An 18448-nucleotide genomic window follows, 5' to 3' on the forward strand; every position below is an offset into this window, starting at 1 on the left:
TCTCCACTCTCTATTCGTATTAGAACTGAAATTGTGGTGAGCGTTGATTACAGCTCCAGGATAGTAGGATGGACAAGAGTTCGTATTTCAGATCCATGATACGTTTCACTGTCTCATTTTCATCAGTGCATCTTCGGGTCTTTGTGATTACGAGGTTCTTTTTTCAAATACAGTTACTCTCGTCGTATAGCCCTTTTACGGTATATTTCACAGAGTCAGTTACGAGATTATTTAGTAACCACACCCCAGTGAGTAATTGAGCAATTGACAGTCTTACTTTTGCAAATCTCATTGGAAAGTATGTCATTGTAACATTCATGTCATGATTGGTTTGAACGCTTCGCAGTTACAAATATCTTTCGTAATAAATCGTAGAGCTCTTTTTAAATTAGAGGCTACCATTAGATATCATTAGATACATTTAAACATTTCAAATGATAAATATTGTGGAAAGTACCGACCTTAAGTTTCATTGATAGGGTCAAAATAATTTATGGCGTTAGTAAATTCATTGTGTACTGCACTGAGTATCAAGGTTGTTCTTGTTTGATGATTAACTCAGATCCATTTCAATTGCTGAAACACATGCAGTTTTGCATAGTGTGCTCCTTCATAAAAGAGTGACTCATATTTGATCCTGTCAGTGTGCATCCTCTTTGCTTACAAGTATTCAGTCATTGTATATGGATATTTATTACCAGTTATATGAATCGATGACAGAGGATTTACGAACTTACGTATGTCCCCAAAAAATGATACATCTAGGTACGGTACTCGATATGCGTGAGTTGACTCCATTTGTGACTCAGTGACATTGTGCTCAAACGATACTCCTTTCTTGTGTTTCTTGAACGGGGCGATTTTGAATTTGTCTGCGCCAGTTTAAAATGTTATCGAGGTCTACCTAAATACTTCAGCAACTTCATTACAGAAAAGTGCATCATCTCCAAAAACTCTGCTTTTATTCTTCTTATTGTTGTTGTTGTTATGTTTGAGGTCATTAGTAAACATGAGCAGTAAGGGTCCCAACATACATACGTGGGACACACCTGCATTTCCTCATGCACCTGCTGACGGCTTTAAATCCAGGATAGCATGCTGTATTCTCACTACCAAAAAAGCCTCAGTCCAATTACAAATTTCGTTTAATATCCTATGTGATGTTATTTCCGTTAATAAGCGTTGGTCTAGTGCTAAGTGAAATCACAGTAGGGGCTTCTCCAGTTTACTTACAAGGTAAAGCGTGACCATTATTTGGGGTGACGTGTCAATCACTTTGAATGAGTCGTGTACTTTGGTGTGGTGCCGGCGTCTGCTGACTGTTGTACGTGTGTTGTGGACAGCCGCCCCCACGGAAGCCTGGAAGCGCATCCTGGATGTGAACGTGCTGGGGCTCAGCATCTGCACCAGGGAGGCCGTGCAGGACATGCTGAGGAGGGGCGTCGACGACGGCTTCATCATCCACATCAGCAGGTGGGTTCTCTGACAGCGCGTCGCCACTTAACAGCCACGTAGAGGACTGCACGTACCAATTAACTATTACGTTTCTTTTGGAATGGACACTACGTAGAATACCTATTAAAGTAAGTCTTACTGAGACATACCTTCGAAGCAGATAATACATTCCACGCTGCATCCTATTAAGTGTTTGTTTAGGAAGGAAACATGAACACAGAAACCAGTTTTGACCAGTCATCTCGTTTTAGGATAGCAATGTGAAAACTGTTCATTTTATATGCTGTTAAAGTTTAAGCTATCTTAAAGAAAATTAATATTATTCGTGCGTTGTCAGTGAAATAGGCGTCCGCAAGAGCCATCTCGTGACTAAAAATTTCAGGACTGGATTAATCAGAACGGAGACGAGTTGAGATGGTCGTTTTAATGATTCAGCTTTCTCACTTAGCCTTCCCCCACTTCACTAGAAAGCACAGAACGTTAGTGAAACTGTCAGGAAAGTCCTACGTTGGGATGTTGTTCGATTCGCGCGGTGCATTCGCACCTTCTTTGGCCTTGATGAGCCATGAGAGACCCATTCTACACTCTCGTTTTCCCGTAGCTTCTTGTTGACAACACCAAGTGTGCTGAGTTCTCCTGACTGAACCACTGTGCTGTTCCTGCCCACTGCTGCCAACACCACACACACCGCCTCCAGCAGTAATGGCGGGTCAGCCTCTCGTGACAACCGATGTTCAGTTCCTGACTGCATACCGGTATCCAGATACTTTCGATCAAGTTCGGTAGTAAGGAAACGGAAGAAGTATGTTGAGATTTCCCTCCAGCTTTGAGAAAGGAGCCCGCATCTCGTGGTCGTGCGGTAGCGTTCTCGCTTCCCACGCCCGGGTTCCCGGGTTCGATTCCCGGCGGGGTCAGGGATTTTCTCTGCCTCGTGATGGCTGGGTGTTGTGTGCTGTCCTTAGGTTAGTTAGGTTTAAGTAGTTCTAAGTTCTAGGGGACTTATGACCACAGCAGTTGAGTCCCATAGTGCTCAGAGCCATTTGAACCATTTTTTGAGAAAGGAATTATTTGAGACCACTTGAGAGGAGAAATTTCACATCCAGGTTTTACTTTACTTCCATTATACAGTTGGAGAAACTCTACGAATCGGGGAAGAAAGGTAATTGATCAATTGAAATCAAAGTGATACAAACACGAAGATATATTAACATTGTGTAAAAACGAATCTCGAATGAAGAGGAAACCCATGTGATGTTAATTTTCTATGTCTCCATCAGGGAATTTTAACATGCAAAACAAAGCAAAAAAGTGAGGACAAAAATGATGGTTCATAGAAGATGTACGATTGAAGACGACTATTTTTTTTATTACTGTAGACAATGAAAATCTGTTGTGGACTCAAAGATCGCATCATAACTACCACTTTTGTCAACAGCTGTACACTTCAGTATGTATTTTGTATAGGAGTGCTGTTAATGAAGTTTGATACTGTGAACAGTATGGTTATATTCCGACTGAGGCGACTTTCATCTACGATTTGGTTTTCTGTAAGCAGAAGCTATAATCGCATCTCGGAGATGGCTCGCGACGAATACCATGCGCAGGTGCTGCTAATAACGTATTGTTAAGTAGTTCCCCAGTGCGTAATGTCACTTGCGCGCAGCCTTTGTCTTGATTGCTTCGGAAAGCTCCACCGCAGCCTATCCATGTGGCTGCCGTGCCTCGTTAATAGCTCCGCCTGAATGGTGTCGCGGACACCGACGATGGTGCTGTCTCCCATGACAACTGCCAGGCTGCGCGATATGGCGAAATCCAGAAGACCTCTACGGAATTTCCACTTAGGTAAGAAGTGACGGCTCTTCTTAAATATCTTAAAGAGAGAAAAGACCTTATAGTTGCCTGTTGCAGTAGCAGCAAAACTGCAGTCTCTGCGACTCTGTCGCAAATGGTACTGTCAAAGATCAGCATGAAGGAAAGGACCGTCGGCCTTAACGGAAAACTGTTGAACAGTTTAAGCTTTAGTGGGGTGCTTCGGGGTCTACAGCCGAGTATTTTTTTTCTTTTTTTTTTCATTTTATGCACAATGTTTTAACGCCGACCCAATCGTCGTGTTTAGGTGCTACTAGTTTTACTGGTGTGTGTGGACTCTAGATATTGTTGGCCTCTCACAGCTGTTTGTAGCCGAGTTCAACTCTTGGTGGCTACTACGCCCTTTGTTGTTCATTTGTTTTTCAGAGATCCCGTTCCGTGAAGCCGTGGAAGTGAAAAAATTGTTTATTTGTTTATCTTCCGGCAGCTAACGGTCATTTAACCAGCTGAATGTAACTGAGACACATAGTTCAACCCATACATAGATGACACAAGTGATACAAATACAACATTAACGATTAACAACACAAGTTAATACTTAAAACGAAGTAATATGAGCATTAGATATACAACTGTTCAGAGCCTACATTAAAATGAATATACATATAAAATACATATTAACAGTTAACATAGTTCCCAGTGCTATGTTACTGTTACACCGATATCTTGGCAGCTTATAACAATCTGAAAACCTCTTTTTTATATGAGCATTACTCAAAGAAAATAGAATGTTTGCACTCATAGGTACCTCCGCTTTCAGACGGTATAATTGTTGTAAAAAAGATTGGCTATGTCTCTCATAGTTTGCACATGTGGAGACAACGTGATTAATGTCACTTTGTATGGTGTTATTACAGTCTCAGACCAGTGTCGGAGTAACTGCAGTGCGTAATAAAATGAAACACCTGCAGCCCTTGTTTTGATGTTATTTTATTATATGGCAACCATTTTCGGTGATTCAACAGCCCATACTCAGACCTCAGCTGATGCTGAAGGGCTGAACTTCGATCATATATACGATCCTATCAGCAGCCAACGTCTATTAACTGGCGTCCGTAAAATATTGTAGCATTGGTGTTGTCTAACACAGTGAAATAAAGGCCTTGAAAAAGTGAAGGGAGTTGACATATTTCAAAGCTCCTAGTATGGCTACAGCTTCCGCAGAAAAGAAGTCGAAGTTTCCTGTGGCTGTTGGAACATTTTTGAGACCGTATTTGTGGAAAAAGGCACATCCCGCATTTTCTCCCTAACTTAATTTGGGGCCATCAGAATATAAGTGTGCAACCAGTCCGGCCTTTTCTGGTCATTCTGTCACCATAGATGAGTGAATTTTCCGTTGGTGACACGCTTTCTAAATGTATAAGCACTTCATGAGACACGACTGAATAATGGTGCGTGCAAATAGGAAGTGATCTTGTGCTGAGGTTTTTTGTTGGCAGGTGACCCCGTGTTCTATAGCTAATCAGTAGAGGCGGGGGAGGCTGGCGGAGAGTCGCTATTCCGGCAAATAGTCAAGGGCCTCCAGTTTGGAACGCAAAGGATGATTTAAAAAGGACACCCTGTTGGGTAGAAATTGGTCCACCAGCAATTTCCTTCTGTTATGTAAAAGCATTTCACAGGCTTCAACTAACAGGGTGTTGTATAAGGCAGAGCCCATAGTGCCTAAGCAGTGACGAATACGTCTAAACTGAAATTTGTCCAATTTTCTGAGAATGTCCTTTCGCCCAATATGGAACACCACACTACTGTACTTCAGTCTTGTTCGAAGTAAGGTTTTATAGGACGTTGATAAATGGGTTGGATGAGATCTCCAAACTCGGGAGACTGATTGGACAATATTTAATGCTTTTTTGTAGTCTCTGTTGCAATCAAAATTGTACAGAATTCTTTTTGAACTTGGATTACCAAAGAAGTATGTTAGACTTATAGAAGCGAGTTTGAAAAACACGAAAGGTAGAATAGGGAAATTGGAGTCAGAAGAATTTGTAATAAAGAACGGACTTAAGCAGGGAGACGCCCTGTCTCCGCTACTTTTTAATTTAGTTCTAGAATATATTGTACGAATGGCAGCAGATAATTCAGAGGGTGTGCAGCTAAATGGAAATATTAAGATATTAAGGTATGCAGATGATCTAAGCATCATTAGCGATAGGAAAGAATCTGTAACAGCAAATGCGAATGCGTTAATCAAGGCTAGTGAAGATGTAGGTCTAAGGATAAGTGAAGACAAAACTAAATACCTGGTTACTACTAGAATGCCAACAGCAGTAGATCAGGAAATGTTAAGAGTTGGAGACAGGCAGTTTGAAAAAGTGAACACATTTAAGTATCTAGGCGTGGACATCACTTCGAGAAATGAGATTGAAGTAGAACTGCAGAAGAAATTACGGGTGGGAAATGCGTGCTACTTCTCACTGAATAGATTATTTTCATCACCGATATTGTCTAGGAATTTAAAGATTAGAGTATACAGAACTGTTACTCTACCAGTTATGCTGTATGGATGTGAGACTTGGTCTCTCACTGTGCAAAATGAAAAGCCGTTTCGAGTATTTGAAAACAAAATTTTGAGGAAAATTTTTGGAGCAAAAAAGGATGATGTTAGCGGAGAGTGGCGAAAACTGCATAACGGAGAGGTTCGCGGACTCTATTCAAGCCCTGACGTAGGCTGCGATGGGCGGGGCACGTAGCTCGAATGGATGAGGGCAGGGCAGCGCGCAGAGTACTGGCAGGGCACCTAGAGGGAAAACGTCCTGTGGGGAGACCGAGACGTAGATGGGACGACAATGTGAAGGCTGATTTGAGAAGCCTATGTATTGAAGGTGAATGGAAGGAAATAGCCCAAGACAGGGACAGGTGGCGAAAATACGTTGCTGCAGTAATGGACTCTCGAGTCCGGCATGACCAGTGAGTAAGTAAGTAAGTAAGTAAGTTTTTGCAGTCTCTTAGTACATGTGAGGGACACATGACAACCGGGAATCAATTAGACGACGCCCAATAGTAGATCCTGCGATGACACTGAGTAACATTCAGAGTCTAGGACAATTCTGTCGGGAATCTGTGGAAATCAACGCTTGGAAAATACAACGAAAGGTGACTCACCAGTGGGTGCTTTTGTAACGTGCACTCTCAGCCAGCTTTTCACACGGATCGTGGCACAGAAAAATACAGCTTTAAGGTCTGTAAAAGAAGTGGAGCGAGAAATAATCACATACTGTCTGCATACTGAAGTATTTTAGTCGACGTGGGAAGAGCTTTTCCATAGCCATGGCGTACGCAGCATATGACGAAGTACTGATACGTTGTTAAATTCGAGTTGAGACAGTGCGATAGGCCATCAGTTAATCAAGCAACGTGATGAAAATATTCATGTCAAAAACCATTTCTTCTGACATACCTAGCGCTCCATTTGTGGAGCAAAATATCTACGTTTACATTGTCATGTGCTCCCTCGATATCCACAAACATAGCTGTGGTCAATTGTGCCTTTTCCCTTTTCAATCCAAATTAGTAAGTAGCCCAGAGATTGTGCTATTCCAGCCGTCACTCCAATTGTTGTTTAACTAATCGTTCCAAAGTCTTCCCAATGCAAGAGGAAAGAGCAACGGGTCGGTACGAAGTTGGCTCAGAAATATCATTGCCTCTTTTCAGGACAGGGACTGTTATGTGTGTTCTTCAGTCTTTGCCAGGATCTTTAGGGCCCCCAAGTTGATTGTGTATATGCAAGAGGAGGAATATTGCATGTTGTAACACCATACCATAGCATAGTGAACATTATCAAATGCCTGGAGAGCTGCCTGTGGCTGAGTGAATTGCCGTCTTCAGTTCCACGAAAGTAAAAGGAGAAACAAGGCATTCATCATCGTAGTGGTGGACAAGTGGATATGTAAGCAGTCGAGGACGCACTGAAGCAAGAGAAATTCTACTAGCGAATTGTTCTAGCCAAGGTGCTTCCATCGTAGGAGTGTAGCCAGATAGTCTGGTCCTGAATTTATTGATTTTGTGTCATAATTCAGTACTACTACTACTACTATCCCTACTACTACTACTAATACTTTCTTTCGCTAATCTACAGCAAAAATTTAACCACGTTACCTTCTTTCCACATATAAGGTTTTACTTAACTGATGTATTTATTTTTTTATATTCCAGAAAATTATGAAGAGTTAATTCATTGCGATAAGCACTTACTGAAAGATGGCGTCGTTCTACTGTTTGAGAGAAGGTAGGGTTCCGCCAAATGGGAGAGGGATTCCTGTCAAGACTAGTCTCCCCCCCCCTCCCCCAATCGTCTTTACGGCTCGTTCTTGAGTTCGTGTGTGGCACACATGGGGCCAAGATGCTGGGGCCCATTCTTCCTTCCCAAGCTGCATTTCTTTCCCTGTGCTGCTCCCTCTGTGTGCCCCCTTCTTCCCCTCTGCCTTCCACTCTGTATTCATACTTACGTCGATCTGGCTATCCACCTGGTTTTTTGTATTACTTACGGTTTTTGTTCCTCTTGATTTGTAGTTGATCTTTTCTTTTGGGGCGGCCGAAGTGGCCGTGCGGTTAAAGGCGCTGCAGTCTGGAACCGCAAGACCGCTACGGTCGCAGGTTCGAATCCTGCCGCGGGCATGGATGTTTGTGACGTCTTTAGGTTAGTTAGGTTTAACTAGTTCTAAGTTCTAGGGGACTAATGACCTCAGCAGTTGAGCCCCATAGTGCTCAGAGCCATTTGAACCAATTTTTCTTTTGGGCGTTTTGTAGTATCCCTTTGGGGTTTCACTTCTACTTCTAAATTTTCTCTCTTTACTGCGACCCATTTGGGAAAGAACTCCCTCTGTAGGAACTAAGGTGTAGATCCTTCTCCCACCTCCTGCCCCTCTTCCTTCCCCACCCTAGCCACCACCCAAAGCCTGGCTTGGTCATCAGCATGTGTAGCCAGGATGTGTGGTGGGGCTGTTCAGTACCCATCTGGCTGAGCTCGCAGACAACACAGGGATCACACTTCTGATACATTAGCTGTTGCCTGCCTGTGCAAGCTTTTGTTCCTGGAGCATCAGAACTCCTGTCAATGGGGCCACCGAGCCAGACAGTTCTGAATGTAGCTGGTTGGCTCCCACAGGGAGAGCCCACAGCCGCTGTTTAGGCTGGGTGGTGTCAGAACACATGCTTTTGAATATGAAATGCTTTAAGCTTCAAAAAAACTGCTCGTAGCTTTATGGCAATCTCTTCATTCTACGTGGATCATTTAATGCTGATTCTTCTGGCTGTGCAGCCCTTCCTTCCCTGGCTACACTCTGGGAGGAGGGCCGCGCGGTATTAGCAGAGCGGTTTGGGGCGCTGCAGTCGTGGACTGTGCGGCTGGTCCCGGCGGGGGCTCGAGTCCTCCTCTGGCATGGGTGTGTGTGTTTGTTCTTAGGATAATTTAGGTTAAGTAGTGTGTAAGCTTAAGGACTGATGGCCTGAAAATTTTTGGGAGGAGGACCATATACGCTGGCTTGGGGTGAACACCTTCCCCATTACCTGCTCTGCACTAGGACAGGTGGGGCACTGTCGCCACCACCAACCCTCCCCCCAGGGGGGCTCGCCGCTCTTTGGCAAGATCGTGCTTGGTTACTGCGGGTTCCAGCGTTTGTAGCCTCTCTCCCCTTCCGTGCTGCACCTCTGTCCACTTGCTGTTCTTTCCCCTCTCCCTTGGACAACGTGCTTGGGTTGTTTTCCGGAATATGTTCCGCATTTTCAGTGGCTGACATCAGAACAGTCTCACCACTGTTTCCCATTTCTTTTTTCTTTCTTCGTTCATCGTCTCCTGTACTTCCACCGCTTCAGCGTTTGAGGTTCCTCTTTTTCTTCTTCCTCCTTGTGTTCTCTTGAAGGGTGGGCCATGTACCTGTTGCATAACAGGTAACATGGTAACGCGTAATTCCCAGCCCCAGATCGACAGGTAGGGTTCACACATACCACTGATATGGCAAGCCCAGGCGAGGGGGTGATTGCCTGAGCTTTGGGAGGTGTGACCTGTGATGTGAACAATCACCTAAGGTGGGTGAGCCACCCTCTGAGATGGGGTCCAGCAGTTGGAAACAGCATCCCATCGAAAATGCTGGCAGTCATAGGGGATTTTCCTACAATGTCTCTTCGTAGTCAGTGTCTACCACGGAATGATTCATATACCTTCCCAGCTGCACCACAGTTGCTCGCGCTTTCATACTGAAGATGGTCAGTCCTTTGAAATGGTAAATCCATCTCATATTCAGAAAGTACTGATGCAGTTGCCGCCCTGTGAAAGCCTGCTCCCATTTATGCAATGCCCCTTTGCGTTTCGATACTACTGATTCCCAAGCTCAACTGCTTACTGCTTCACTTCTCCATGGCTATTCTGTTGACGTCGTGGCCCACAGAACTCTGAATTCTTCCCATGGTGTTATTTGCACTAGGCTGCCCGATGGTCTGATTGAGGCAGAAATCCTAACTTACCTCTCTGGTCAGGTTGTCACTGCAGACCATTGTGTGATGAAAAACGTAGATGCATCCTTAGGGCACACGCGCATTCTTTTTCTAAGTTTTGATATTGGTGCTTCTGTCCAAGATAAAAGTAGGCTATGAAGTTATCACTGTGTGACTGTACGTTCCGAACGCAATGCGCTGCTACCAGTGCCATCAACATGTCTCGGATGTCTTGTCGACACATGGATAAATGTGTAACCTGTGCTAGGGATGCACATGAGGGCCATTGTCCGCCTCCTCGCCCCTCTGTCAACTGCAATGCCGGCTATGCCGCCTTCTCTCGAGACTGTTCCATGTATCTCGATGAGTGGGCTGTCCAGGAGATCTGGGCAAAAGAAAAAGTTCCTTACCTGGTCGCACGCAAGTTATCGGCTAGTCGCAAACCCTGGCACTTACAGTACTGTTCTTGCAACGTCTCGCTCCATGAAGGACATGGCCATGCAGATGTGTGACCTCAAATTAAGCTCTGAGGTTTTGAAATCGCCCCAGTGTCAAGGCAGCACCGCCGTGACCTCGTACAGCTGTGCAACAAGCCATTAAACTTTCGCCTCATGGGGCGAAGTCACCAACTACACAAGCGGCAGGCCGGGAAGGACAGAAGGAATACTACAGAAGGAATACTCCCATGAAGACTTCCTACGTCCCTCGAGCCAACCAACACCTGAGTTTTTCTCTGCTATCCGGAAAAGCTCGACGAAGCCCAACAAAGGTGAACAGTCTCCTTAGCCGGCTCTTAGGTGGTGTGACCACGTGATAGCCTCGCCTATGTGAACTTCGTGTGCCGGTGCGCAACGCCAACCTTTTTTCTGCCATGGGCTCCGAAGATGGACAGAGGGAGAATGCCGACAGTTCTATAGATCTCATGGAGCGAGATCCTCCAGCATTTGCGCCTTGTAGCAGTGAGTCTTCGAATGCTGGCATTCAGCATCCACCGAGGTGGCACCTTCATTTTTTGCCTCTTCCACTTTCATTGTTATGACTCTCCTCCAGTGGAACGTTTTTTGGCTTTCGTTAAAACAAAGGGGATTCACAGCTGCTCTTAGAACCGAAGCTTTGAGGGAACAAAATTGCGTCCTCTCGACCGCTTTGAGCTCTCGCATTCTTCCCAGTCCGTTATGACCTTCCCATCCGCTCTCTTCATTTTCCCCCAAAAGGAAGGCATTCCATCTCATGGGGAAGTCAAGCTGCTCATAAGGGATGATGTTCATAGTCAACCCATATCTCTGACTACCCACCTCAATCTGTTGCAGTTCGCCTCTTCCTTCCTCACTTGGCCTTTCCCCTTTGTACCGTTACACCCCTCCATCGTTCGAGATCACCAGGGCAAACTTACTCCAGCTTGTTGGGCAGCCACTTCACACCTTTCTGCAGCTTGGTGGCTTTAATGCACATAATCGCCTTTGGGTTTCTCCCAGAACCTGTCCAAGAGGTGCCATCTTGGCTGACTTTCTCAGTCAACTTAAGCTCCTCTTCCTTAACACAGGAGCACACACGCTCCTTCCAGACTCCACGCACACCTGTTCCGATTTGGACCTACACTTCTGCATTGCCCAGCTTGCCCATCGTCTCGAGCGCTCCGCTCTGTCTGACACATACTGATGTGCTATCCACTTGCTGGTTCCTAACCCAGCTACGTGCACAGCCAAAAGGCAGCTTACTCAGACTGATTAGAAGGTTCACTCCTCTCTGGCGACCTCGGTCGAACATCTCCCCAGTTATGACGACCAGTTAGAATATTTTTATGGACATTATCTTTGTCACCGCAAAACGTTCCATTCTCGCGCTTTCTCTTTACCACGCCGTATTCCGGTCCCTTGGTGGACTGAGGCGTGATGCTACGCAATTCGCGCGCAGAAACGTGCTCTCCGCGTTTTTATCCATCACCCTACGAGAGCAAAGAGCATTCGTTAAAAGCAGTTGCATGTACAGTGTCGTTGCATTCTTTTGGACAGCAAAAAAGTTAGCTGGATTTCATTCACTAGTTCTTTTAACAGTCCCACTCTCTCATCCGTTGTGTGGCCCTACCACCAATGGCACCCTGGGACCAACATCCATTCCCCAATTCCCAGCCTGACGGTAGCAGCCGATGTCATCATAAATCTGTTGCTGCCATTTTGCGGAGATTTCGAACTACTACTACTGTCACCCAGCCTTCCTCCGTCGGAATCGAGCAGAGGCGGCTCGGGCGATACCCTTCCTGTCTCAGACTTGTGGGTGCTACAATGTCTCCTTCACTATGAGGTTGCTAGATCATGGTATCTCCTCATCCCGATCCTGCACCCCAGGACCAGACGATGTTCACATTCAGATGCTGCAGCACCTTTTTCTTGTGGCCAAGCACTACGTGCTTCATACATGCAACCGCATCTGGGCAGTGGGCACGTTTCGAGACGCTGGCCTGAAGCCACTGTGATATCCACCTTAAGTCCATTAAGGACAAACACTTTCCTTCCAGTTACAGCTCCATTTCTGTCACCAGCTGTGCTTGCAGTGTGATAGAACATGTGATTCATGCTTGACTGATATGGTGGCTCAAGCTTCGCAATTTACTAACCACTGCACAATGTGAATTTCGAGTGTGCCGTTCTGCAGTTGACGATTCCATCACTTCGTCCGCCTATGTCATGAATGGTTTTCTGCAGAAATCCCAGACTGTGGTCGTGTTTTTCGATTTGGAGAAAGCCTACGACACCTGCTGGAGGAGTGGTGGGGATTCTGTGGCCGCCTGCCTCGTTTCCTTCAGGAATTTTTAAAAGAACAAGCATTCAAGATATGTGTGGGTTCTGACTTGGTGGGTAGCATTATCCAGGAAAGTGGTGTGCCTCAGCGTTCCGTCCTGAGCATAGCCCCCTTCGCTATCACAATTAACCCTGTTATAACCTGTCTCCAGCTGGGAATCTCTGTCTGCCTTTTTGTCGACAGATTTTGGGATCTGTTGCAGTTCTCCACGGACCTGGCTCATTGAGCGGCGTCTTAAGCGATGTCTCTATCGTCTTTATTCATGGCTCATTGGCACTGGCTTTCGTTTCTCCACTGACGAAACCGTTTGTATGAATTAGTGGCGGAGCATTTGGTTTCTTCCGCTGTCCTTACATCTTGGGCCATTTGCTCTTCCGCTTGTTGAACCTACGAAATTACTGAGGCTCATGCTCAATAGTAGACTTGCTTAGTCCTCCCACGTGTCTTACCTGACAGTCCACAGTACGAGGCCCCTCAACGTCCTACGTGTTCTGAGTGGTACTTCCTGGGTAGCAGATCGAACCACCCTCCTCCATTTGTACCAATCCTTGTCGATTCGAAACTAGACTGCGGGTGTTTCGTTTATGCATCTTCACGTCCGTCCCTTTTACGCCCTCTGAATACCATACACCATTGTGGCATCTGTTTGGCAACTGGCGCCTTTTACACTAGCCCAGTTGAGGGTCTGCATGCAGAAGCTGCTCAACTACCGCTGTCCTGCTCCAGTGACTTTCTCCTTCAGTAGATAGGCATGTCATTCGTCTGCCACGAGTGGCCTCCATCCTATGCCTTCTTCTTCGACGATTCCTTTGATCGCCAGTGTGGGGCACGTCTCTCTTCCCTGTTACCTCCTGGAGCTCGCTTTCATCTCTTGCTCCAACAGCTTAACTTCACACTACCTGTAACTTTCCTGGCGGGTGTAAACTTTCACCATTTGACTTCATGAGGCGACCCGTGCTTAATTTGGACTTCATTCGCTTCTTTAGGACACTACTCCAGCCACGCTTTTTTGCCTTCAGTTTCACGACCTTCGAACAAACTTCATGATAGTTCCTTTGTGTACACTGATGGCTCTCGGACTGTCGGTGTGCCTTCGTCATTGGTACCGATAGTTTTCGTTATCAGCTTCCAGAACACTGCTCAGTATTTAGAGCAAAACTCTTCGACCTGTATCAGGCCACACAATACATCCAGCGATACAGGCTTTTCAATTGCGTCATCCGCTCCAACTCTCTCAGTGCCCTTCAAAGTCTCTGTGTGCTGTACACCGTGCATACCTTAGTGCAACGGGTCCAGGAATGCTGTCACTTGCTCGCTCTTGATGGAGCCACTGATTCTTATGTGGGTTCCTAGTCACATAGGTCTGACAGGAAACGAGTCCGCTGACGCTGCTGCCAAGGCTGCACTCCGCGTCCCTCAGCCATCTAGTTCTCACATTCCTTCTGATGATCCTTGTGTTGCTGTCTGTCAGCAGCTGGCGTCACTTTAGTGTCACCACTTGTCCTCCCTTCATGGGGACAAGTTCTTGGTTGTTAAGCCTCTCAGCCGTCTCGCCATGCGATCATTTAGCTAGGTTGCGTATCGGGTACTGTCTTCTTTGCCATCGCAATTTGGTGCTCCTCCACGAACTTGTATTCATTGTGCTCAATCTCTGAAGGTCCGTCATTTCCTAATGGAATGACCTTTTTTAACCGCTTCCGTTCTCGTTTGTGTTTGGCATATGAGTTGTCGGCCGTTTTAGCAAAGGACGCGCGGGCTGTCGACCTCGTTTTACTTTTTATCCGTGGTAACAAAATGGCGAAGGCCATTTAATTTTCAATTCGTGACCGTTTCTCTATGGCGTATTTTATTGACCTTTCTCCAAGTCCCTGTTTTCACACTACTGCTACACCACGAAGATGACGTGCTACAGATGCGAAATTTAACCGAGGGGAAGAAGATGCTGTGATATGCACCTAAAACGTGCTGACATGAGGAGAGTTTCCAACCGATTTCTCATACACAAACAGCAGTTGACCGGCGTTGCCTGGTGAAACGTTGTTGTCATGCCTCGTGTAAGGAGGAGAAATGTGTACCATCACGTTTCCGACTTTGATAAAGGTCGGATTGTAGCCTTCGCGATTGAGGTTTATCGTATCGCGACATTGCTGCTCGCGTTGGTCGAGACCCAATGACTGTTAGCAGAATACGGAATCGGTGGGTTCAGGAGGGTAATACGGAACGCCGTGCTGGATCCCAACGGCCTCGTATCACTAGCAGTCGAGATGAAAGGCACCTTATCCGCTATGGCTGTAACGGATCGTGCAGCCACGTCTCGATCCCTGAGTCAACAGGTGGGGACGTTTGCAAGACAACAAACATCTGCACGAACAGTTCGAAGACGTTTGCAGCAGCATGGACTATCAGTTCGGTGACCATGGCTGCGGTTACCCTTGACGCTGCAGCACAGACAGGAGTGCCTGCGATGGTGTACTCAACGACGAAGCTGGGTGCACGTATGGCAAAGCGTCATTTTTTCGGATGAAACCAGGTGCAGTTTACAGCATCATGATGGTCGCATCCGTGTTTGGTTACGTCGCGGTGAACGCACATTGGAGAGGTGTATTCGTAATCGCCATACTGGCGTATCACCCGGCGTGATGGTATGGGGTGCCATTGGTTACACGTCTCGGTCACCTCTTGTTCGCATTGACTTTGAACAGTGGAAGTTACATTTCAGATGTGTTTCGACCCGTGGGTCTCCCTTCATTCGATCCCTGTGAATACATTTCAGCAGGATAATGCACGACCGCATGTTGCAGGTCCTGTACGGGCCTTTCTGGAGACAGAAAATGTTCGTCTGCTGCCCTGGACAGCACATTCTCCAGATCTCTCATCCTCTCATCAATTGAAAACGTCTGGACAATGGTGGCAGAGCAACTCGCTCGTCACAATATGCCAGTCACTACCCCTGATGAACTGTGGTATCGTGTTGAAGCTGCATGGGCAGTCAGACTGTGTTGCGCTAAAAAATATTGTGTCAGTTTATTGTTGATCAGAATAAGTACACGCCATCCAAGGTCTGTTTGACTCAATGCCTAAGCGTATCAAGATCGTTATTACGGCCAGAGGTGGTTGTTCTGGGTACTGGATGTCATGAACGGATATATATATTATGACTTTTGAACACTATTAAGGTAAATACATTGTTTGTTCTCCATCAAAATCTTTCATTTGCTAAGTATGCCTATCAGTAGTTAGTGCCGCCAGTAGTCAGAATCTTTTATTTAGCTGGTAGTATTGGCGCTCGCTGTATTGCAGTAGTTCGCGTAACGAAGATTTTTGTGAGGTAAGTGATTCAAGTAAGGTATAGGTTATTGTTAGTCAGGGCCATTCTTTTGTAGGGATTATTGAAAGTCTGTGTTGCGCTAAAAAAATATTGTGTCAGTTTATTGTTGATCAGAATAAGTAAAGAGGGAAATGTCTGAGTACGTTCAGTTTTGCACAGCTGTTTGAAAATCAAATAACGTAAGAGGTTTACCAGCACAGTCATTTTTAATTTTTCTAAGGGGATGTTTCAACAGGCTTCTAAGTTATCGCAATGTAACATGTGATTATAGTTCCCTAGCTATGTTTCATGTCATTTTAATAGAAAAAACACTGTTGAAAACACAGTAGAGAGTTTCTGTGTATTTCTAGCACATCATGTGTCTAATGTAATGTCGAAAGACGTAAGCATTTTTTTTTTTTACTTATTATGTTCTTCATTAGCCCACTATGCTCTGTACTTAGAATAGAATGCAATATCAGCTATTATGCAACTTACGTGAGCACATTATGAAGCTATGTTTTGTACATTCTTATGTGCATTGCTCAGTGAAATAAGCACGCATATCGATATATGTCGACACTGCTTTTTGTGTCACGAAAGGCATGTCTTGGACCATAACACTAGGTATTTCTTTTTTCTTTTCAGCATTGGGGGCCACCTTCCGCCGTTTGCCAGTGATGGAGCTATGTATAGCGCCAGCAAGCACGCGGTGAGGGTACTCCTTGAAGGACTGAGAAAGGACCTGGTCGCCAGAAAGAGCAAAATTCGCGTCGGGGTGAGTAGAGATGCTTCATAGTAATTGGGATGAAGGATTTATTGTAAGTCAACCGATTCTTTTGGGCTTTAGTCTTCGTTTTGAAATGTCCATAAATAATTACTGCATGGCTCTGCTACTGATAGATTGAACAGGATGCAATCAGGTTTTTCTTTAATTATTTACATTTTCTGTGAAGTTCCCTGTACTTATATGAATACTATAACAGTGTCATGATTGAGAGTTCATAAAGTTTTGTCTGTTAACCTATCGTGGCAGTTTATTATTCCCATAGTTTCAATAAAGCAGCGTTATGACTCCGATTGCAAAGGCGGGAGACAGTTTTACTGTCGTGCTGCTATGCGACTTACAAGGTCTTCTGCTTGTACTTGTAAAACAGGCAATACCTAGAGCACCTAGCGCTCGAGAAAGAACTTTAATTGGCTGCTGACTGGCTCAATTGAACGTCACTCACAAAGTTATTTTAATCGAAGTACTTATTTGTACATTGCTGCACCTTTACTGATAAGTTGAGGAAACCCACAATGAAATAATTATGAATACTTCTCTTTCCACAGTCTGTTTCTCCTGGGCTTGTGAGGACTGAAATCCTTGACGGAAAAGAAAAGTGGTCTTCAGAAATATTCGACAAATTTAACTGTCTGGAATCGGAAGACATCGCAGAAGCTGTTGTTTACATGCTGTCACAACATCCGCGTGTGCAGGTAGGCTGTTTGCTGTCTTGTCATTCCTACTGCCTGACCCTCAAAATCTCCTTATCACGTAAATAAAGCTAATACTTAACTGGAAAAATTTGCCAGTTAGGTAGTTGAGTGATTGTTGAGAAAGTCACTAAAAACAGTGAAAAAGAAAAATATACTATGTCTGCAATTTACTAGTCGCTCATCACGTAAAATCTTATGTTTCAGGTGCACGACATCATCATTCGTCCCACTTGCGACGCCTTCTGAACGATAAATTGCCATGAACAATTATATGATCATTTCATGATCCACAAACGTGTACCAACCTGTTCACATTTTGTAAAACTTGTGTAATACAAATGTTACTAAGAATCTTGCCATTCAAATTGTGTTATCCAGACATTACTTATTTCCCATCCTGACACCTTCACACCAGCAAGTACAATTCCTTATCTCCGCGTTCAAGGGTTCCCCTTATCAGTTGGAAAACAACTTACACACAACACTGTATAGTGAAAGATTCGTGCTGTACAGATTGCTCAGTCTATGACTAAATATTTTTTACGCTATCGTTTATTCCAACAATATAGTATAGAAAGCTACTTCGGTAGTTTGAAAAGGAGGGGAGATCTCGGCTGAAGTAAAGTAGTGAGGGTGATTGTTAGTCATGCCAGTAGCTCACTCGGTAAGAAGGTGCTGGATAATCCAAAGCTCCGTGTTCGACTCCTGATATGACCCACCATTTTAACTCAGATTGTATTTGGAAAATTACACATCACCAATATTTTATTGTTAATGGACAAAGAGGAATAGAAGAATGAAAAATGAGACTGATTGCAATAAGTGTTGTGGAAGAAGTAATGTCTCATTCACAAAAGAGATTCTAAATTGAAATAATTTTTGACTCTTTAATTGGAAACTTAGCCACCAAAGCAAAATATAATACAATAAAATCCCACAACAACACTAAAAGGCACTCCGAAACACAACAAACTGTTGTCCCCATGAATAATTTCAAGCGTGCTTCCACATTTCACACTGCAGACAAATCACACTGGTATTTTATTGAATACTTCAAATTATGAAACATACAAAAATTCCAGTTAGTGATGTAAAGAAATATCGATC

General features: G+C 44.8%; 1 protein-coding gene across 1 annotated transcript in view; it reads left to right on the forward strand.

Moving 5' to 3' along the window:
- The window catches only part of LOC126237514 (farnesol dehydrogenase-like), a 39266-nt gene extending 21574 nt beyond the window's left edge, over positions 1-17692 (forward strand). The window contains exons 3-6 of the mRNA XM_049947681.1: positions 1344-1473; positions 16508-16637; positions 17195-17341; positions 17546-17692. Coding sequence (XP_049803638.1) covers positions 1344-1473; positions 16508-16637; positions 17195-17341; positions 17546-17587 — 449 coding nt within the window. The 3' untranslated portion in view covers positions 17588-17692. The remainder of the gene's footprint in view (positions 1-1343; positions 1474-16507; positions 16638-17194; positions 17342-17545) is intronic.
- Positions 17693-18448: the final 756 nt, after the last annotated feature.

Source organism: Schistocerca nitens, chromosome 2 (assembly GCF_023898315.1).
Source record: "Schistocerca nitens isolate TAMUIC-IGC-003100 chromosome 2, iqSchNite1.1, whole genome shotgun sequence".
NCBI lineage: Eukaryota > Metazoa > Arthropoda > Insecta > Orthoptera > Acrididae > Schistocerca > Schistocerca nitens.